Raw genomic sequence first — 23391 nt, forward strand, 5'->3', positions numbered from 1 at the left:
TTATATTACTCTAGAATAGCCTATTCTAGGAGTGATTGAACCCTTGTATTTCTTATTGTGTACCCGTGTGTATTGTGGTGCTGTTGTAACCTTAACAATGGTTTTACTTTGACAATGTGTAGTAGTTAATGTCATAATCTTTGGTTTAGGTTACGTCACCTGGTTGTATGTGATTTATGTGTTGAAGTGTATAAATAGATTGCTTATCTTCTCTCAAAAGCTTATGTTTTGGGTTGAATTTGTTAGCGTGCCACTCTAACACCATGATCTGATGTGATGCTTAGTGTTTCCTTCAACTTAAAACAAGTAAAACAAAGACTCCCTGTCCCTGAACTACCAATTCTATTGAAACCCATTTTTCCTACTGTCATCTAGGAGAACAGATCTATAGGCAATAACCATTGGATGGGGAAAGTTAATTTTGTAGAGATATCTTCTTAATATTTTCCTTACAGGTTAGTTACTATGTTTTGTGCACTTTCTTTTTGCTATAATTCCTTAAACACCTCTGTTAAACATTACCATCCTTTTTTGTGATGGTTTCTGATTTTCATATAGGCCTTGATAATTATTGCTTGGAATGGTGGAGCACCAAGTGATATTTTTGATGCTCGAGTATTTAAGAAGGTTTTGAGCATATTTATTACTGCTGCAATTTTGAAGTTGATCAAGGTTTTGATACTCACATCATTCCCTCCATCTCCTCGTTTACATATAGTTCATAAAGCATTTCGGCTGATGAGACTTTTAGAGTTCTTTTATGATAATATACTGCCATTGATTGTTGACAGGGTGCATGCCTTCTATTTTTAGGTATGGTGCATAAAAAAGTAGGAACCACAATTGGATTGCGATGATGCTCAGGGTGCATGCGCTCTGCGTGCTTTGATCTGCTTTGCTCTGAATGTCCATAGCCCTTGTGCTCCTTATTAAAAATTCTATATTGACTCTTTAAAATAGTTTATGCGATATTGATAATGTTTGTCACACGAATTATGTATATCATAGTGAATAGATGGTGAGAGACTATGCACGAGGCATGCAAATTAACAAGACTCATACAAGCGCGTAACAGTGTGCTGATGGGGCACAAGAGTAACACATGCTCAGGTCTTAACATGTTTGGCTTCCCGAGTAATCTTTCTCCAGACCTCAAGGAAATATAAGATCCGATCAGATATGTGTCGATGCTCATCTCGGCGTACTTCCGTTGCAGCGTACGAGCACAAACTAATCTCTACTAACTATTAAGGACCTACTGTAGACTGCCCCCGCCTCCGCCCGCCCGCAAACCCTGCCGCGACCATGGGAACCTCAAGCCCGCAAACCTCTCCGCGAATCCCACCGCGGCCGCCTCTTCCACCGCGAACAGCCCGTGCGTTGCCCGCCGCTACCGCACGAACGCCGCTACCAAACCGCCGCGAATCCCGCCGCAAATCTACATGGCGAATCCCACTGCCCGCACGCCCGCCACCGCGAACAGCCCGTGCGTTGCCCGCCGTTCTGATTGGAGAGAAGTGTATTTATGTCACAGCGAGGGGACAGGGGCGAGGGGCACGCCAGGAGACCCGGCCGGTCCAGCAGCTTCGGCGGCCACCGCGGAGGCAGAGTCGGTGGCGCGAGCAAGGGAGACGCGGGCCACGCTCTTTCTCCGCGATGGCATCGGCCGTGGCGCCGTTCTCAACGGAGTCCGGGGAGACCATTCGTGCCACGCTCTTTCCCCGCGATGGCATCGGGCCAGAGATCGCCGAGTCTGTGAAGCAGGTATTCAATGTTGCAGGGGTACCAATTGAATGGGAAGAACACTATGTCGGTACAGAAGTTGATCCCAGGACAGAGAGTTTTTTGACTTGGGAAAGCCTGGAGTCAGTGCGTAGAAACAAAGTTGGCTTGAAAGGACCTATGGCTACACCTATTGGAAAGGGCCATCGATCTTTGAATCTTACATTAAGGAAAGAACTTGGGCTCTATGCCAATGTCAGACCTTGCAACAGCCTCCCAGGTTACAAGACCAGATACGATGATGTTAACCTTGTAACAATTCGTGAAAATACTGAAGGATAATATAGTGGTCTTGAGCATCAGGTTGTGAGAGGTGTTGTGGAAAGTTTGGAAATTATTACACGCCAAGCAAGTTTGAGAGTGGCAGAGTATGCTTTCCATTATGCCAAGGCAAATGGCCGGGAAAGAGTCTCTGCGATCCACAAAGCCAATATTATGAGGAAGACAGATGGTCTTTTCCTCAAGTGTTGCCGCGAAGTGGCTGAAAAGTACCCTGAAATTCAATACGAGGAGGTCATCATTGACAATTGCTGTATGACGCTTGTGAAGAATCCTGGTCTTTTTGACGTATTAGTGATGCCAAATCTCTATGGTGACATGTGATCTATGTGCTGGTTTGATCGGGGGCTTGGGCCTAACACCCAGTTGCAATATTGGTGAAGGTGGCATTTGTCTGGCTGAAGCTGTTCATGGTTCTGCTCCTGATATTGCTGGCAAGAACCTTGCGAACCCGACTGCTCTTATGCTGAGTGCTGTCATGTTGTTGCGCCACATGCAATTCAACGACAAAGCAGACCGGATCCACAACGCCATCCTCCAGACCATCGCCGAGGGCAAGTACAGGACTGCTGATCTTGGTGGAAAGGCATCGACATCAGAGTTTACAAACGCAGTCTGTGATCACATCTGAGAAACGGATGTGATTCTTCCTTCTGATTGTTTTGTCATCCTAATATTTTTTTGTCACATATGAGAGGAGCTTTAGCTTTAAGAGGTTAACTGGCAGCACCTCGAACTTATTTGGGGTGTTTAACACGGTTTGAGACCGTCAAATAATTTTGTCACATTTCTTGCGGTTCAGAAATTCTTTCAACATTGGAATGGAGCCAAGAATTGTCTGTAATAATCAACATCAGCATTATAACAGTATGTAGGGTTTATCTAAAAAAAAGGATGTTCTTGTATATGAGTGCTATGATGAGGAGGATTGGAGCGTGGAGATTCAGCGTCCTCTCTTAGCTAAGGATCTTAACATGTGGGCAGAGCTTCAAGCGGATCTACAAGAGCAGGTCATGCAACTTGAGAGGGATGTAGTGCTCTGGAGTTTGGACAGCTCTAAGAACTTTACTGTTAATTCGTTATATAAGTTTAGAACTGATGGAGGTGTAAGGAATAATGTGCTTAAAACCATCTGAAGTGTGAGTTGCCTTTGAAAATTAAGATTTTTCTTTGACAATGATACAATAGGAAAGTGCAGGCTACTATTGTTTTAAAAAAGAGGGGATGGAAGGAGAGTAGCCGTTGTGTTCTCTATCAGGATATGGAGTCTATCAATCACATTTTCTTTAGATGTGTCCTGTCAAAGTTTATACGGAAATGCTGGAGCTAGATTTTTAATTGGGATATTGTTACTTTTTATATAGAGGACTTGTTTTATAAGCATGAATTCATGAAATGTATGGGTACTCGTAAACAAAGTTGACTCCTGTTAATGGCTATGGTGTGGACCATTTAGAGAAATCGGAATACAATGGCTACGGAAAAGTCTTTCCCCATCTACACTACAAAAAATTTATAGGGCTGGACAAGATGGTGGACTCCATGAAGCAATGGTTGCATGATTTCAAGCCAAGGCGGAGCGTAGTGTCAGATATTGGTGTCGTCTGAAATCTGGCTGTTTGTGCTGATGGTTGAGCGACTGTAGGTTCTCAGGGAGTGGCGTCCATCCTTGAACTGTGCGTTGGAACTCCTTTGTAGTTTTGTCAGGTCGGCGTGAGATGTCTGTTTGGTTTTGTGATGCTCATTTGGTGCTTCCCCAGCGGTGGGTGTGTGTGATGAAGTTGAGGTGATCTGAACTGTAGGTTGGCTGCGTGCTGCTTCTTAGAGGACGCCATTAAGGTAGCAAAACCATCTGCGTAGATGGGGTGAAGATCGTGACCAGCAACTGGATCAACATGAACCCATTTCCTGCTTGAGAGTTTGTTGCGCTCAAAGGATTAGATTAATGTACGATTGTCGACATATTTGCCTATTATTAAAAATTCTATATTGACATTTTAAAATAGTTTGTGCGATATTGATAATGTTTGTCACACGGATTATGTATGTTATAGTGAATAGATGGTGAGAGACTATGCACGAGACATACAAATTAACAACACTCATACAAGCGCGCAACAGTGTGCTGATGGGGCACAAGGGTAACACTTGCTCAGGTCTTAACATGTTGGCTTCCGAGTAAACTTTCTCCAGACCCCCAAGGAAATATAAGATCCGATCAGATATGTGTCGATGCTCATCCCAGTGTACTCCCGATGTAACGCACGAGCACACACCTAGTAAATTCTTATGTTTGGTAAAATAGAGAATAAATGAGTGTGACCAAACAGGCTGAAATATGGGGGAAAATGAGAGGAAAATAAACAAAAGCCGAAAACCGCAGTACGCTGTACGCAGCTGTCCCTCGCAGTTGGGCGCACCGGTCTACTCCTCGATCGGCAAGGCCGCAACTACCTAGATCTCGAACCCTCGCCGCCGCTTCTTTCCCGATCGCCGCGGCCATGGCGAAGGAGTTCCCCGTGCCGCCGGTGGTCTTCACGCCGTCCACACCGACGCACCGCCGGTACCCTCCCCAGGGCGTGGGGGCCTCCCCTCCGCCCGCGTTCGCGCCGCCCCGCCCCTCCACCTCATCCGCCGCCAACCCGCTCCCCTTCATGTCGTTCGATGTATCAGCTGCCGCGGCCTCCTCCTCCTCCGCGCCACCCCTCTTCGCGGGGCCTATCGGTGTCGCCGGTTCCGGCTCGTCCTTCGAGGACGAGCCGCCGCTCCTCGAGGAGCTCGGTATCAACACGCGCCAGATCTGGCGGAAGACGATCTCCATCCTCCACCCGCTCCGCTCCGCCGACCCCTCCCTCCACGCCGACGCCGACCTGTCGGGCCCGTTCCTCTTCCTCCTTTCCTTTGGACTATTCCAGCTCCTCGCGGGGAAGTTCCACTTTGGGATCGTGCTCGGCTGGGTCACCGTGGCGTCTCTCTTCCTCTACTTCGTCTTCTCCATGCTCTCGGGCGGCCGCCGCGGGGACCTCGATCTGTACAGATGCGTTAGCCTCGTCGGCTACTGCATGCTGCCCATGGTCATCTTCTCGGCTGTCTCCCTCTTCCTGCCGCGCGGGGGCGGGCTCATATTTGGAGTAGGGATGGCGTTCGTGATATGGTCCGCCAGGGTCTGCACCAGGCTGCTAGCAGAGCTTGCATCCAGTGGAGACGAGCACAGGGGGCTCATCGCTTATGCGTGCTGGCTCGTCTACATGCTCTTCTCGTTGCTTGTCATCTTCTGATACCATTTATGGTCTGGAAGGTATGGTCGGACAACTATACTAGACCTTGCAAATATTTAATTTGATCATTGTTGTTATATGCACTCGTGGTTGCACTATAGCAATAGTTTCCTGTGTAAACCTCTAAGGTATTCATTTTACCTCTGATTTAGGTGTTATACATAATTATTGTGTTGTGAGGAGAAATGGAAAATATATATAAATTTATTTGATCGTATACCAATTAACAAACATTTGGCCACTACAATCTTGATTTAACAAGATTTGAGTCTGGTGGTTACTTTTTGTTCTTTTCCTTTGAAACCTCATAGAATATCAACTTGATGGATGTTTGCTGTGTTGACCTCATCTGGATTTAACTTGACTACCCCATGATATTGTTCTGGTTTCTGCCATTATTGTAAGTTGTAACTGAAATGTGGTTATGAGTATGCACTACCCAGTTAAATACATGATTGTAATTCATTCAAGAGTGACCTATAAGTGTTATTGGAACCAATGAATTGTTAGCAGTGTGATAGTGATGCTCACATGTTATAAGTGATAATAATGTTCATAGAATGACAAATTGTTGGTGGATATTATCTGCAAGTATCATTTAGAACTGGAAATTGACAAGTTGTTGATTTTAATGAACCCAGTGATGTCTCTAAATCGAATGACATTGAAGACACTTTACAGTAAAATATTTAACACCTTGAGCATGGAGGGCTTTAACATAACTATTAGATTTCCTTTCCATTTATCTTAGTGGCTGAAGATACTTATTGTCTTTATGCTGCTAAACAACTTGGTACTTCCAAATTCTGATATATGATTAACTGTTTTTATCATTTTTCTTTTCATATGTTACCTAAAGGAATCTGTGTGTGCTTTGTCCATTATGTATCTCAGGCCAGGTCTTATATTGCTTGTTTAATATGCTAAGTAGAAATGTTCTGGTGATGAGATATGAGCATGGTTATCAAAGTGGTAAAACGAGGCGTGGCGACTAACTACTGCCTTACGCATAAGCGAGTAAGACCGTGTCCAGCTGTTCACCTATATGGTCACAAAATACTGTTTTGCACTGTTTCACACTGTAGATTGTACTATTTGCAGAGTGAAATTTAAATGTAGGTATGAGGATGGGTAATAGCCTAAGGTGAGGCGATGCCTTACGGCCATGCACATGCTACATTACTATAGAAGCATGTCATACCTTGATGTTGTCTTCTCCTGTGCAGCCTGCATACAAGAACTGACTGCAGAGGAGAGACAATTCGTGTTAGTAGCAAAGTAATATTAATTAACACTGATCATTAATGGACAACTGGACAGTGGACACAAATAGTTAAATAGGGCTCATGTTGGCTCAGGTTGGTATATAAAAAACAAATTGCCATCAAGATTCCAGACACATTATAAGTGAGCACTGAGCATTAAGCAAAGCAAATATAAACAAATTGGCATGCTGCTGTCCTGCTCAAGAGAATAGGCTAGGAGCATGTAGAAAAATACAGGGCAGAGTAATCAATAAGCCAATCAGGTACCTGGCTCAAGGAAGGGATGCTGTCTTGCTCGAGGGAAGATTGTCGCTTTGGGTGCTCTCTTTCGACGGAGGACTAGAGGAGGCGGCGCAAAAAGATGACCGCGAGTGTATGCTCTTCGCGCAGCTCGAGCGGAGGCTCTTCTTGATAGGGAAGAGGGGAGCCGTCTTGTCCTTAGATGGAGAGAGGAGGTGGTGGGGAAAGATGACCGTGGGTGGCTGCTCCTTATGCAACTAGAGCGGAGGCTCTTGATGGTGAAGAGGGGAGGTGGATGTTAGAGTACCCGTTTAGGGTTTGGGGTTTACCCATGTAATTACCTTCTCACCCTTGTGTAATGGGCCAGGCCCAACTAACTCAGTCTATTAATACAACACCTAACCCTGTGTTAGTGTTAGGGTTTCCCACATGGTGTAGAGCTAGGTCTGTTTTTTCCTTCCCCTCTCTCCCCACACCACCCGCTAGCTACAGGAGCCGACCACCTCCCCTGCCGCCGGCGTTCCCCAGCCGCTGGCACCCTTCCCCAGCCGCCGGTGCACCCCAAGTCGTCGGTCGCCCCTCCTCTTCCCCAACCGTCGCCGGAGCCCCCACTTCTGCAGCCGACCCCTTCATCCGCGGCCATGAACTTCACTGCATCCTTCGCCCTCTCCCTCCCCCACCCCGTACCCGCGGACATGGAGGCGGACGTCGCCGTTGAACAGGCCGCGGACGCCGCCGCTGCCTTGGCTGCGTGCCCCGCTGCGACCCTGGGCGCAGGCACTAGCGCGAGCCTGGACACCGTCGCCGCCGCCCTCTCTGCTGCGAGCAGAACTGTCGTCGCCGGGCCTTCCCCTTCCTCTCCGGCGTGGCCGCCGCCGATGCGATCTTCTCCACCGGCCACCTCCCCATCGGCACAGACCTCTCCGAGTCCAGCGCCGTCGAAACTGTTGCCGCGTCTAGCACACACACAACAGTCCCCCACACGTCCACCTCGGTGGCCGCTGCCGCTGTAGCCCGCGCGCGACTGGACTTCTAGCCCCAACCTCTATAGCGGCCTTGGCCTCCTCGGCTACCCGACCTCCACAGGTGCCTTCGGTGCTGCCTCGTTCTTCGGGACTCTCTCCCTGACCGACTTCTCCTGGCAGCCGCCCCCCGGCTTCATCGCCCCTTGTCTGCCCATCGTCGATGTCACTTGGGCTCCACCCCGTTTCGTCGCGCCGTCCACCGACTCCGCCCTGGCCACCGCCATCGCCACCATCCAGGCCGTCGTGGCCGCCTCGCAGGAGTGCTAGCGCATCACGTCCCTCTCTTTGGAGCAGGAGTGGGCTATGGGCCAGGCCCTGACCACTTATCTGGCCACAGCTCAACGTCTCCTTCTCGGTCGTGGCACCCCGCCACCATCGGTAGCGCCTTGGGTCTGAAAGTCGCCTAGAGGGGGGGTGAATAGGCGTAATATGAAATTTATAACTTTAAACACACACTACAAGCCGGGGTTAGCGTTAAAACTTAAATCAAGTCCGGGAGAGAGGGGAAAACAAATCAAATGGAAATCAAGCGAATGAACACAGAGATTTGTTTTACCGAGGTTCGGTTCCAAAGAACCTAGTCCCCGTTGAGGAGGTCACAAAGACCGGGTCTATTCCAACCCTTTCCCTCTCTCAAACGGTCACTTAGACCGAGTAAGACTTTCCCTTAATCAATCGGGTCACTAAGACCCCGCAAGGACCACCACACTCTTAGGTGTCTCTTTCATGCTTGTCAGCTAGGCCGACATACTCGTCTCCCATTCACTACTACTTCTAGGACTGAGCAGGTTTTTGATCTGGTTCATTGTGATATCTAGACCACCCTATACTCAGTTTGTCTGTATATAAATACTATCTGGTGATTTTGGATGATTTTCCCATTTTATTTGGACTTTTCCCTTCGGTTGAAGTTCGACACATTCACCACCCACCCACACTTCTTCGCCTGGGTCTCCACCTAGTTTCGTTGCTCGGTCCGTGCCCTGCAGTGTGATAATGGTTGAGAGTTCGATAACCACGCCTCCCGCTCCTTCCTCACTCATGGCGTCCAGTTGCGTCTCTTGTGCCCCTACACCTCTCCCCAGAACGGTCGGGCTGATCGCATGATTCGCACCACCACCAATATGGTCCGCTGTCTTCTCTTCCAGGCGTCTCTCCCTGCCAGCTACTGGGCAGATGCCCTGCACACCCCCACACACCTTTTCAACTGCCCTCCCTCGAAGGCGGTGAGCCACCCTACTCCCCACTTCGCCTTGTACAACACAACCCCCTCTTACAACCACCTTCGCTTGTTCGCCTATGCTTGCTATCACAACACTTTTGCCACCGCTCCCCATAAACTATCTCCTCGCTCCACTCACTTCCTCTTCCTTGGCTACTCCCTTGACCACAAGGGGTACCACTGTCTTGACCTTGCCTCACACCGCATCCTCATCTCTCGTCATGTTGTTTTCGACGAAGATGTGTTTCCCCTTGTTGGCTCCTCCCCACCCATCGATCTCGACTCCCTCCTCGAGTCTGATCCGGTTTCCCCACCACCCTAGTCGCTCCCGACCGCTTCCCCAGGTTCAGACACCACCGCTCGCACCTCTACTTGCACCACGTGTGGCCTAGACGCCTCGCCTGGCACCATTGCCCGCGTCACGCGTGGCTTCGACACCTCTGCTCGCGCTTCTTCCCTCGCCACGCGCCGCCGCATCGACCTCGCCCTCGTCTACCACCACCGCGTGCACGCTCCTCCCTCGGCTCCCGCTGACCTAGGCCCGTCGACGAGCGTGACTCGCTTCATCGACCTCGCCGTCATCTACCACCGCCGCGAACAGGCCTTGCTCGCGGCCTTGATAGCCCGCACTGAGCCCCCGTGTGTACCACCCGGTCGGCATCCATCGCGACCTCGGGCACGTCCACCTGATGGTGACTCGGCGCACAGTCGGTGTTCTTCGCCCCGTTGACCGGCTGATTCTGGCAGCTGATACGACTGACACTCCTCCAGATGCCTCCTAGGTCCCCTCATTCGTTTGCACCGCCCTCGTGGGCCCCGACCAGCGTCGCGCTATGGAGGAAGAGTACGCGGCCCTGCTGGCCAACCACACCTGGGACCTGGTGCCGTGTCCACCAGGCACTAACGTGGTCACATGCAAGTGGCTTTTTCGCCACAAGCTGACCTCGGACGGCTCCCTCGACCGCTACAAGGCCTGTTGGGTCCTTCGGGGCTTCACTCAGCGCCCTAGAGTGGACTACAACGAGACCTTCAACCCCGTCGTCAAGTTGGCCACCGTTCGCGCTGTGCTCTTCTTCGTTCTCTTTTGGGACTACAACGAGACCTTCAGCCCCCTCGTCAAGTTCGCGATGCATCAGCTCGACGTCAAGGATGCCTTCCTCCATCGCTCCCTAAATGGCCTCAAGCAGGTGTCGCAGGCATGGTACAGTCGCTTCGCCTCCTACTTGGCATCCATCGTCTTCGTCGAGGCCAAGTCGGACACGTCCCTATTCATTTACCGGTGCGACGACGACACCGTCTAACTCCTACTCTACGTCGACGACATTGTGCTCACGACATCCACCTCTGACCTTCTACAACGTATGATCGTCGCCCTTCAGTGGGAGTTCGCGATGAAGGACCTGGGGCCCCTCCACCACTCCCACGGTATCACCGTCGAGCCTCGGCCCCAGGGTCTCTTTCTCCACCAGCGCCAGTACGCCATCGACATCCTGGAGCGGGCTGGCATGTCCGATTGCAAGCCCTGCTCCACGCCTGCCACACTCAGGCGAAGCTCTCTGAGGACGACAGGCCTCCGGTCGCCGATGCGACGTCCTACCGGAACCTGATCGACGTGCTTCAGTCGCTCACCTTCTCTAGGCCCAACATCGCCTACGTCGTCCAGGTGGTGTGCTTGCATATGCACACCCCGCGAGAGCCCCATCTCACCGCTCTCAAGCGGATCCTGCGCTACCTCCGCGGCTGTCTCGACTACGGCCTCCTCCGACCATCCCCGACGTCGGAACTCGTGGTCTACACCGACGCGACTGGGCTGGCTGTCCCGCCACGCGCCGATCCACTTTCGGTTATGCCATATTCTTGGGCGCCAACTTCGTCTCCTGGGCCACCAAGCGACAGCTCGTCGTCTCCCGCTGCAGCGCAGAGGGCGAGTATCGCGCTGAGGCCAATGGCGTGGCAGAGGCCTCTTGGATGCACCAGCTACTCAACGAGCTCCACAACCCCTTCCGCGTGCCACCCTCGTCTACTGCGACAACGTCAGCACTGTCTACCTCTCCAATACCGTGCAACATCAACGCACGGAGCACGTGGAGATCGGTCGTTTTCGGTGACGTTTGGGTTCTCAGCGTCCCACCACGCTGCAGTTCGCCGACAGCTTCACCAAGGGGTTATCGTTGAGTGTATTTTTAGACTTTCGATCCAGTCTCAACACCTATACAAGATAGAGTTGAGACTGCGGGGGTGGCGGGGGTGGGGTGTCTGTGTTAGAGTACTCGTTTAGGGTTTGAGGTTTACCCCGTGTAATTACCTTCTCACCACTGTGTAATGGGACAGACTCAACTAACTCAGTCTATTAATACAACACCCAACCCTGTGTTAGGGTTTCCCACAGTGGAGGCGGGGCCTCTTGGGTGTAGGCTCGGTGGCAGCAACTGGCCGCCACTTCTCCAATGGTGTGGGAGAATACATTCACGCGAGCGAGCTGGTAGGTCCGTTTCCCCGCACGCTCCTCTATGCACGTGCCTAGTTCTCCCTCGCGTCAGTTCTCTATCTCTGTGCTTGACCAGTGGCGAATCCAGGAATAGATAAAAGGAGGGGCTAGTAATTTGATTCGATTCTTAAATTTTATAGTGTAAAATCTAGAGCCCATTACCACCCCTAGGTGTGCGTGTGTCAGATGAAGACATTTAATCATTGCTATATTTACAGATGACATTAAATTATTAGTCACTGATATCTGGGTCATTAATATAACATTTTATGTGATATCCATCTTGTAAATATGATAAAAGATTAGATTGTCCTGTTAGATACAGACATAGTTGATATGTGATGGTTACAAAGTGAGACATTTAAGCAAGCTTGAAGATCTGCTCCTACACTTCTAACTCACAGTTTGGCGGGGCTGTAGCCCTGGCAGCCGACCCTTTGCATCCGCCCCTGTGCTTGATTGTTTCTCCCTCGCAATTGCTAGAACAAAGGCATCCCTATATGGCTGTCCGCCTTTGCACAATTTGGCACGAATGGGACGCCAAAGCGACATTTTCCAGACGTCATGGTCGTAAGCCATATGATTCTAAGGCGATGTGTATGTTGTGGTGTCCTGCACGGAGCACTTTGGCGTTTAAGCGATGCTAAAGCACCGTTTTAACTGTGGATATGAGATAGGTAAAAAAATAACTCATGTGGGGGGGGGGGGGGTAAGACAACCCAATTATTGTATTAAGAAGACCTCACCATTGTTTTCAAGTCGGTCTATTAATCGTGATTAATCACGATTAGTCGGACGACTTGGGTGATTAATTGTGATTGGTCCAAACCGATTTGGACGACTAATCGCGATTAATCGGACGACTTAAAACACCTCACTCAGGCTGAGAAAACCCCTGAACCCCTGTCCCGCCCATACACAGTGGCACCGTTGCCCATGTAAGAATGACCGCGATAGGGGCCGAGCCTTAGATCTATGCTTTGGTATGGGACAAGCGAGGGATTTTTCTAACCCCATCGGCCCAGCCTGAAATTCGCTCCCACGAGTAGTCAAACTTAGGACCTGAGGAGTGATACTCAGACCACCTAACAACTCAGCTAGATGCCCTTTCGCTATATGAGATAGGTCAGATAAACTCATACAAATTCAAGCAGTTCTTTCAAAGAAGACATAATTTCAACCTGCCTGAACTCAAGAAAATTATCTTCTGCGGCTTATTTCAATTTTGTATCTGTATGACAACTTAAAGAAGTGTATTCTATCAATATATTAAATAAGCTTTCCCTATATATATAGTATTACAAATTTACTGCGGCTGTGGTGTCGGTAGTTGGTGGTGGTCGTCCATTCACAAGCTGGGCCTGCATCCGCTGCCACGTCCCAATCCAAGACGGTAGCTGCCGTCGTGTCCGCCGCCCGCATCGAGTCCGTTCGCTGCCACGTACTCGGCCAATGTGACGGTCGATACGAGTGCTTGGCCGCCGCGCAACGGAATGGACGACGTTGCTTTTCGTTTCCCATGCACTCCGGCAGATCTGCGTGGATGCAAGGTTCCAAATCTGGTAGGACGCCGAAGCTGCTTTCGCCGATCAAATCTGTCCAAGACCCAGTTTTGTTGCGGCGATGTTGCCACGCAGGGGTCGGAGTCGTGCACGACATCTTCTCCTGCCAAACTCCATGGGGGGGGGGGCACGGGGATGTCTGTACTCTTGCCTGTTCGCTTGGCTTTAATCCGTACCGACTTCTGCGGGTGTTTTTGTCTCTATGGATTGCAACTGCAGCAGTCCAAATAGCTGACTTTAATCAGAAGCAAACAGCCTTGTGCCACCAGGTGTCAGCAGCTCAACACTTCTCGCACAATCTCCTCCTTATAGCCTTGTGGCCTGGTTCTCCGGGAAGGCAAGACATTTCTTTTTCCCACCTTTCTTATCACCCACATGTCGCTGTCCTCGCACAATGATCCTTGTGGCCGGTGTCTGTTGCGCGCTGGTTTGAACATTTTTTGTGATGTCCACGTTGACAGTGCTATGATGTCAACCACCTTGGGTTGATTTTGATTCAGTGGCAGGTGTTGCTCACGGCTCACCTGTGATTGGATCTGATGCAGACGATGACATGGTTGCCTGATGCTGCTGTAAGAGCAACTCCAATAGTTATGTAAATTTTAGCTCTCTAAATCACAGATTTAAGAAGTTGCTAAATGGCTTTTGGAGTAAAAAAATGTGAGTTCTCCAATAGTTCTCTAAATATAGGTTGTAATTTTGTTTTATATTTATCCACATAAAAAATAAGTCACAAAAACTATATAATGCAGCCAACATTTTTGTTTAGGGAGTTGTTAAATGGTTGCCAAATGTAGAGAGAAAATGAGGTTAGATGACAAGTTGTTAAATTTAGAAAGTTCATTTAGAGAACTGTTGGAGAATATTTTTCATATTAACTACCTAAATTATTGATTTAGGAAGTCTTTTAGAGAACTACTGGAGTTGCTCTAAGGGTTGAAATATCCTCATCTGGTCTGGGGGTGGATGGATTTTGCTATCAAATATCCTCATGTGGTGCTGGCTGGCTGCCACCACAACCTTGTCACTCTGCGGGAATGTAAAATCCTATCCTGTTCCTGTCATTTGTACAAGGCAACAAAAGGTTGAATATGGTGGCTGGCCATTTGTGGTGGTGCTTATCGATACTCTCTAAACCAATGGTGATGGTCAATGATATGGCACTTAGTCCAGCTGAGATCCTATCTCGGGGTGTTTGGTTCCCCCGACTAATCCCTTTCACATTAGAAATTTGAATGCCAATTACGGGTATTAAATATAATCAAATTACAAAACTAATTATATAGATGAAAACTAAATGGCGAAACAAATTTATTAAGCCTAAGTAATCCATGATTAGCGAATGTATACGGTAGCATCACATGAGTGAATCATGACTAATAAGGCCTAGTAGGTTCATCTTACCGTTTAGTCATTACAGGTGTAATTAGTTTTGTTATTAGCCTATATTTAATACTCGTAATTGGCATCCAAAACATCCAATGTGACATGAACTAAACTTTAGTCAAGGAAGCCAAACACCCCCTGTTTCTCCTTATGCACTCTAGGGTCAATGGTCAATGGCCTCAAGCTTATGTAGTCACAGTTCTGTCATTCCTCCGCACTTGATTGAGTACTAGAGCAGAAGTGAAATAGTGAATGCTCTTATCTTTATCGATTGCTTAGTCCTCTTTTAATGGAATAGCACCTTTTAGCACAATTGGTGATGTGGTGAAGTGTAAGCATATGAAAATGGTGAACATGTTGGAGCACTTGCTACACACAGGCCATTTACCTTGTTATACCCTTAAGAGCTTGTTCGGTTATTGATATTTCATGTGTATTGGAGTGTATTGGGTGAGATTGAGATGTATTTTGACTTGTTATGGATTTAAACCGGTTCATTCCCATCCAATACATGTGGATTATCACCAAAACGAACAATCGCTAAGGGATTATCTGCTAGCACTGTTGTTTTGTACTTGTTTGCAACTTTGTGCATTATAAAAACTTTTATCTTGCTACTGTGTACAGATTTATAAACTGTGTTTCTCTCCTTTCTGTGCAGATTATGTGCCTAATTTGTTTAGGGGATGCTGTGGACAGTGGACTGCCTTTTACCAGTCACGGAGTGTTTTTGTTGTGTTGTCACAGAACTACATACGATCTGGCCAGTTGATCTCTTAGTTCCATTGGGCATGGTTGGTGTTCGGTAAAAAGAAAAGGAAATCAAGGTCCAGAAACAGCAAATGTGCAGTAATTAGGTTTTACCGAAGTATTGGTGGAAATCTAATTACTTTCTAAAGGTCGTGGTATGTGCAAATCTGTTTATTATGATTACTTACCACGACTTTATTTTAGGATCATCGTGGTAGTTTCTTTTCTTTTAATGCATTTTGGCAGAGATAATTGTTCTATCTTTAGGTATCATGTTAGATACTTAATCATCATAAATCAAAGGGACGTTAGTTTTCTTTTTATTTGTTACAAGTTGTGACCCTCGCAATGAATTTATCTTCTGGGGTAACAATATATGTTATTTACAATTTGTGCCTTTGTGTGATTACGCATAACCATTTTATGGTTAATATATGTGAATGTGAAAAGGCCAGCATTATTTTTTTAAAGGAAATGATGTGTCATTATTCATCAAATCCATTTGTTGCAACTGTTAAGGAATCAGTAAAATCTCTGTTTGGCTTGTCACAACTTGGTGTACTTTAGCCGTGCTTCATCCCACAGCGAGGCCAGCTCCAATGAGAAGTTCCATGGTCTTGTTTTTAAGACTACTTTTTTATATAGAATAAAATAAAACATAGAAGGCAACTGGATTTTCTCTCTTCTAATGTTTTCTTTAAATGTTTCACCCATATATCCTAGTATCTCAATTTTTGCTTCTCATTTGTTTGCTGCAAATTCATTCGGTTAGGACATCATTGGCTCAATATACCATATTAACCACATCTTGGTCAATCTTGGATGTGGTGCCAATCTTGCTCAATCTTGATTTTGGACTTTATATTATCTTATTTACATCACTTAGGGTATAGGTTAGTCCACTAGTTGTCTCAATTATAAAACCGCACGAAAACGATAGGAATATCATTGTTTCATGTAAGTCTAAGGGCATGTACAACTCTATTTAATATCTTGTCTCTTAAGAGGTCTCTAGGGATATGTTTGGTTGCCTGGCCCAGCGCACGGCCAGGTCCATTTGAAACAAGCACACCATGTTTGGTATCCTGGCCCAGCTTGGGGGCCTGGCTGAGGCGAGCCACATCTGACTTCGTGGCTAGGCCCAATTGAAACACAGGTAACTTCCTTCGCGCATCAACTTGACCCGTGCTCGCCCACTGCGCTAGGGTTCACTCGCCTTTCGAGTTCACTCGCAGCTGCCGCGGCGGCTCTCGCCTCTCTCTAGGGTTCACTCGCCTCTCTCGCCTCTCCGGTCGGGCTGCGCGATGCAGGCCGGGTGGGCGCGGAGCCCCAGCAGCGCGTCGGCGTCGGCCAGCGCCGTGTCGTAGGCCACGTGGTGGGACTCCAGCGCCGGGTGCCTGCCCCGCAAGCTGCCGATCCACGCCGCGTCCTCCTCCAGGAACACGGTCCGCCCCCCGTGGTTCAGCGCCGCCCACATGGGGCTGTCGAGGCCCAGCCCGAACACCATGAAGTTGCAGGGCGCGTGACGCTGTAGCACGCGCAGCGCCACCCCGATCTCCTCAGACGTCTGCTGCGGTGTCGTGTTGGACGTGGCGTAGTGCACCAGCGCCTCCGCCACGGGCCGCGGCAGCGGCTCCGACGAGCACGAGGGCGATGCCGAGACAGGCGACGTGACCAGGGTGCGCGTGGCGAAGACGAGGAGGAAGCCGGCGAGCGCGGCGGCGAGGAGCAGGCGCAGCGCCACGCCAGCCTTGCCCTGCTGGAGGAGGGACGACATGGTGTCCCAAGCGTCAATGGCGAGCATTCTTTCGGGCCCCAGCGTCGACATCCCCACCGCTATCGACCTATTCGCACGGAAGGGCCTCAACAACTTCGAAATGGTCAGCCTCATGGGTACGTCGCCGCCGCCTATGCTACGTATTACGTTGCAATTAATCTTTACTAATTAATTCTTACAACTGATGCTGAAAGTTTTACCATGCATGACCCAAGTGCATGCCCTCTCCTCGGACTGGTCTTTTGACCTAGCTAGAACACAACTACTGTAATCCATCAGAAGGATCTGTTTCAAAATCATATTTTTAGTTCAAATCTGTTGTAATTCATCAGAAGGATCTGCTTACAATGTTCATGGTCATTTTTCTGTACTGGTAAGTTGCTCCTACTGTATCTGTATCTGACGGGGTATTACAAAGGATTACAAAGGATCTATTGTAATTTTTCTGTACTGGTAAGTTGCTCCTACTGTATCTGTATCTGTAAGTTGCTCCTACTGTACAGAGACCTGACGGGGTATTTTTCAAAATCTATTGTAATCTATGGGTGTAAATCATATTTAGATGATTGTAATTAGTTCAATTTATGGGTCAAAATCATATTTTTAGTTCAAACCTGTTGTAATTTGTTTAATAACGCTTAAAATTTTGAAATTTGGCGGGAACTGCATCCAACACATCAAAATTGGCGGTAACCCAATTGGGCCAAGCTGAAAAAATGAGAACCAAACAATGTGTCATATGGGCCAGATTTATTTTGACCAGGCAACCAAACATTTTAGGTTAGCTCATTACATGCGGCTCCCTTGAGTCTGGTCCTCTCACTGAGCCAGGCTTAGGCTGGACTAGGCAACCAAACATATCCTAGGTGGTTAAATGTAAAAAATACAAGAGATGGGCTCTTCGCGAATAGTCTGTCTCTACACGACTATCCATTTATAATGTTTCTTGTCAGTATTTATGATGTGATCATTTTAAAGACATCCCATTGTATGATGCAATTTATTAGGTGTCTCTTGTGCATAGAAAAACGATCAGGAGTCTCTAGGTGTACATGCCTTGGGTTACTAACTTGGTTTGGATTTGAGTAGCTTGTCTAAACATTTATCACCACTCATTAATATATACAATTTTGGTAGTATTAGCTATGTGTTTAGCATTTTAAGTTTTAATCAGCCATATTTTAGATTAAAATTTGTGGAAGAAAGAAGACTACCAATTGATCTAAGGTGTATTGAGTAAACTTTTGAAGCATGTATACCACTTGAAGTACCACTTAAACCACATTTATCCTCAGCATCAAGTATAGGTAGTCATACTTTTGTGAGATCACAATTTGGAGAGAGGTTTCTAGATACCTATTGAAAAATAAGCAATCTTAATTCTAGCTATTGCTTTGCTTATACATTCTAGCTTATAAAATAATTAATCAAACATTCATCACATAGGCAAGAAATATAGCACGTATTAACATACATACCAATTAACAACAAGTAAGATGCTAATTGATAAAATCACTGCAAATATAAGCAATCATATGGAAATACATATTTCTAATGCAACAAACAAGTTCATGAGTTTGCTGCCTCTATTTGTGTGTTTTCCCTTTGTAATTGACTATCCCTCCCTTTGTATAACATTGCCTTCGCTTTTATAAGCTTTTGTATAATCTATCATTCATTGTATATCAATTTTCTTCCCATTTTATCCCCTTTATAATTTTATCTCATGCTAAAAACTTCTCCCCATTATACTAGCTATGTATATAAACTTCTTTCCCCTTGTCATTAATTACTAAAGGATGGCAAGATGGACCATATAAAAACATGAGAGGTCCCATAGTGGCAGAGATGAGTTTTGAAAACTTCCTTCAAGGCAACAATTACTGCCACGATCATCTCGATGTAGGGTGAACTTATCATATACTTTTTCATAGTGGCTTGAATTAAACTATGTCCTTGAAACTTCACTCATTTTGCAATGGGTATCTTGTCAAAGTTGGGTTATACACTTAATATATCATATTTTAGTTCAAATGCTAGGTTTGCTTACTCATGAACAAGTTATATGCTATCACTATAAACATTCAATCATCAAAACAGTAGTGATAGAATATAACAAAATACTCATTTTATGCAATACATAACTCCTTAATGACTATATGTACTAATGAAATGCTCAGGTGTGTATGAATATGAACAATCAATTTTACCTTGATTGGTTGAAGAAGAGGTATGTCATTTATATGATGTGCATTCAGCTCATGTTAAGTAAGTCAAGAACGTTCAATTTATTCTTAAGCTTGCAAAACCTTGTTTCATCAAGTGGCTTAGTGAACGTATTGGCAAGTTGAGCTTTGGTACCCACACTTTCAATGTTGATATCCCCTTTGGCATTGTTGGATTGCAAATATAACGAGACACAGAGTGGTCATGAGTAAATCAATCCATCGTTCTTTATTGATAGAATGGTTGCTTATATAGAGGTACAAGGGGTGCGACGTACGAACATTTCCGTACGCTGAAGGGGTGTGATGAACATCCGTGTTCATTTGCCGATGACCCTTCCACAAAGGGTGGCTGTTGAGATCATCCCTTAACACTACTTCCCCTTGATCGAAACCAGCAATACATCCTTCAATTATATTTATTAATTCCTTCAAGAAAACTTATGGAAAAACTTAGGAATTTATGTGGGTTAAATAATACCAAGTGAACTACTCAAAATTCAGTGTAAAAAATAAGGAGTAGAACCATGGTACAACATTGTTCTCCCATGTACCTCTAGCCCAAAGAATGATAAAAATGTCTACAATCATCATATCAAAAACCCTAGTGGGAAAAATAAATGATGAGACATATAACTCAGGCCAATATTTCTCTAAAATAATCTTGTTAGAAAATCTGAGAAATCAACATATCAGCTGAGTCTCCTTAAAAACCCAACGGAAAAAATGAGGAGAGTAGTCATGCTCTATTGTTGATCTATTTGAACTCTAGGGAGATAAACTCATAGCCTAATTTAAATACAACAATAACTATGTCATATTGTATCATCCTCGAAAACCCTACATGAAAAATTTATGATACGACATAGGCCTTATGTTGATGTTGTCTCGTTAAAAACTTTGAATGAGAAACCCAAATAGGGGAAAAACTCATGCAAAGAAAAGAGTACAACATGGTGTAAGAACAAGTTCTTCCGATCAAGAGGAAACTCCCCCTGATCCTTGCAAATCATTAAGTCATCACATAACTGCTCTCAAACACATTTAAAAATATGGAGTAAGGTAGAGACTTAGTTCGCAACTTGTTTTCATCTAAATAACACAAAGTAATATTATCTTCATAGAGAATAAGGTCAGCGATAGAAAATCATGACCACCACAAACCCTCAGTATGTAGTATATCGTTCTGTACAATCACATGAAGTGTGGTACATTATGATTAGTGTAAGTGACCATTAATCTCTATTGATAGACATTTTTTCAAACAACAGGTCCAACTACATGAAGTATGTCATTGATCTTGCATCTGGGGATCTTCTATAGATATCCATGATCAGTATATCCAGCCATAACCAGATCATAAGTACTCTTAGAGAACATAACTCGACCTCATGTGCTGTTAGCTAGCAAATCATTGCAAAACAATATCTGATCGGGTGCTCTTACAATATACATTAGCACATCTCATGATCCGAGACAATCAAATAACCATGATTACCTCATATTGAATTTCTTCAATATATGTTGGATATAGACAACTTTGTATCCAAAATACTGAAGAGAGTTTACTTTGAATTAAAAATATCTTTCAATTAATATGCTCTATATTAAACTCTGTCGATATGTAATGTATGTTTAAAAATGTGTTGCACACATTTACACTAAACACATCATTCTTCGTGTCCCTTCGAAAGGAAGGATTCACTAGGTCGGTTGTACCATATTCAACCGGGATGCTCTAAGTCACAAAGACTTTCCAAACATTGCAAATTTGTGATTGGTGACTAGGTGTTTGGATTCTTCAAGATTCTACAAATACCATAATTCAGTGGCCACATATGCATATTGTTGGGGACTTGTTCTCAAATGCTATTAATTAAGAACAAGGCAACATAAATGTCACACCCGGTTTTAGAAGGCAAACCGAATGCGAACCATGTACGTGCCATGATCAGTTATTCACGTACACAGCAGTTACATAACATGGACATCATCACACAGTGCTCAAAATAGTATTAAAAGGGAATAATAGTCGATTACATCATACGTCTGAGACGTCCATATAGTTCTTACAGTAAATCAAAGTGCGGAAAAGAAACGTAGATAAACGCGGCCTTCACAGGCAGCCGACTGGGGGTTGCCGCTAACCCACTCCTAGAACTCGTCATAGTCTTGGAACTCCTGGAAGTCTCCTTCCACAACTTCATCTTCTCCTGAGCAGTGGTTGCAATGCTGACAACCTAGGGATGGGGGGGTTTGGTGTGTAGAGCAAGGGTGAGTACACATCAACATACTCAGCAAGTATCCTGTTTGGCTGTAGTGGACTAGCTTTATGTGGGGATAAGTCAAGCAGTTGCTTTTAGTTGGTCAGATTATTATTTACTAATAGAAAGCCAAGTTTTAGCATTAACCCAAGTTATTAACCCAAACGTACTCCTTTCCAAACGGAAAGAGTACCACTTACCAGCATCATAGTCATGACCAAAACCATCAATCTCATAACCACCTGTACCAAAGTATCTCTGATCAAGTCTCACTAATCACTGGAGCTCCCTTGGCCGCTCATAACCGCGAGCACGGCTGATATATCAGTTTTCAAACACTCTGCAGAGGTTGTGCACTTTACCCACAAGCCGTGATTCCCATTCTGCCCGGAGATCATGACTCTCCATTGATCACTACCAAGGTGACCCAGCAGGGCATCACTACGTAGCCTTTACAAAGATTCCCCGGGGCTGTAGCCACCCGTTAGGTTTCCTAAATGCACCGCACTCCTCCCCAAGGGGCGGACCCAAACTTGGCAGAGCGAGCCGCATACACCGAGCCCCATTGACGGCACGACGGCTAAGTGAACTACACCCCGGATCCTCTAATTATTCAGCTAAGGGCATCCCATTCCACCCTCATGGTTGCACTGTTTTCCCGGGCGGTCATCCATAGAACAGGTCCTTACGGAGAGGCACTCGAGAAACCGCTCGAGCCCCCTTGATGACCACAAGTATAACATCATAATAAGAGAAGGGAAAACAGCGTATCATAGATATTCTCATCATGTTCATTGATTAGAGTTAAGCAATAGCATAAAGCTAAACAATAATAATCCAACCCAAATAGGTGAACAAGGACATGGATCACAAAAGCTAGTCAATCCTTAGGCATAAATGTGTAAAGCGGGAGGTGAATTAAAGAATGAATAGGACAGAGATAGGTCAAGGGACACTTGCCTCCACCAACCGACTGCTGCTCAGGGGCTTCTCCTGCGAGTTCCTCGGGCTCTTCGACCGAATCGTTCTCTATGCGAGCGCAAACATACATACATCCACACATTTAATACAAAAGAACAGTACACCATACAATAGAATGCAATAAGTAAACAGACGTTCCACGCGGGCTCGCGAGTACGGTTAAGAGAGAAAGAGGAAAAGACAGTCGAGAAACGATCACGTTACATGATTATAAATTAACCACTTGCTTAATGGAAGGAAATTTAATGTAGACTCTATGTTTAGCGTAAAGTAAAGTCATGTTTCATGTCTAATTATTATCAGCAGGTGGAGATAAATAAAAAGGTGGTCGCGCGGCGAGACGCGCGACAAAGCTCTCTAAAACAAATTAAGAAGTTAACGTCTCGTCGCGCGACCGAGCACGCAACGAGACACTTCGACTTAGTTACGAGGAGACGTTAAGCGTCGCGCGACGAAGCGCACGACGGCATACGTCGACTAAACTGAGTCCAAAGTGGAACGTCGCGTGAATACACACGTGGCGTTACACCTTAAACAACCTGAAACAAAAATGGATCGTCGCGCGACGAAGCGCACGACGCAACACAAGATAGAATCTGAATTTAGACAAATCCGTCGCGCGGCGAAGCGCGCGACGCAACACGCTAATTAACGAATAATCACCGCGAGCGAGGGCGAGCGAAGATACGGTCGGGCGAGGCCGGGACGGGGGAACGGGCGGCCGAGCCGGGGCCGGGGCGGTTGAACCGGCCAGGGGGGCGGTTGAACCGGCCAGGGGCGGCCGAGTCGGCCGGGGCCGCGCCGGGGACACGCCGGGGCCGCGCCGGCTAGCAGGGGCCACCGGGGCCGTGCCGGGCCACGCCGGGG

General features: G+C 46.5%; 2 protein-coding genes and 1 pseudogene across 3 annotated transcripts; 2 read left to right on the plus strand and 1 right to left on the minus strand.

Annotated features, from left to right (window-relative positions):
* Nucleotides 1-1669: 1669 nt before the first annotated feature.
* LOC103634490 (isocitrate dehydrogenase pseudogene) lies at nucleotides 1670-2914 on the plus strand (annotated as a pseudogene). The gene has a single exon (NR_163845.1). The product of NR_163845.1 is annotated as an isocitrate dehydrogenase pseudogene (transcript).
* Nucleotides 2915-4422: 1508 nt separating this feature from the next.
* LOC103634491 (protein YIPF5 homolog) lies at nucleotides 4423-15597 on the plus strand. Its single transcript, NM_001346983.1, has 2 exons — nucleotides 4423-5359; nucleotides 15189-15597. Exon 1 carries the CDS (start codon nucleotides 4563-4565, stop codon nucleotides 5337-5339), a length of 777 nt encoding a protein of 258 aa, NP_001333912.1. The 5' UTR covers nucleotides 4423-4562; the 3' UTR covers nucleotides 5340-5359; nucleotides 15189-15597.
* LOC103644591 (glucuronoxylan 4-O-methyltransferase 1) lies at nucleotides 15353-17635 on the minus strand. Its single transcript, XM_008667775.4, has one exon. It carries the CDS (start codon nucleotides 17166-17168, stop codon nucleotides 16545-16547), a length of 624 nt encoding a protein of 207 aa, XP_008665997.1. The 5' UTR covers nucleotides 17169-17635; the 3' UTR covers nucleotides 15353-16544.
* Between the last annotated feature and the right edge of the window lie 5756 nt (nucleotides 17636-23391).

This window comes from Zea mays, chromosome 1 (assembly GCF_902167145.1).
Source record: "Zea mays cultivar B73 chromosome 1, Zm-B73-REFERENCE-NAM-5.0, whole genome shotgun sequence".
Lineage (NCBI taxonomy): Eukaryota > Viridiplantae > Streptophyta > Magnoliopsida > Poales > Poaceae > Zea > Zea mays.

What these genes read in the sequence shown, in the direction of transcription:
- LOC103634491 (NM_001346983.1), top strand. Translation starts at nt 4,563, where the DNA reads ATGGCGAAGGAGTTCCCCGTGCCGCCGGTGGTCTTCACGCCGTCCACA.
- LOC103644591 (XM_008667775.4), bottom strand. Translation starts at nt 17,168, where the DNA reads ATGAGGCTGACCATTTCGAAGTTGTTGAGGCCCTTCCGTGCGAATAGG.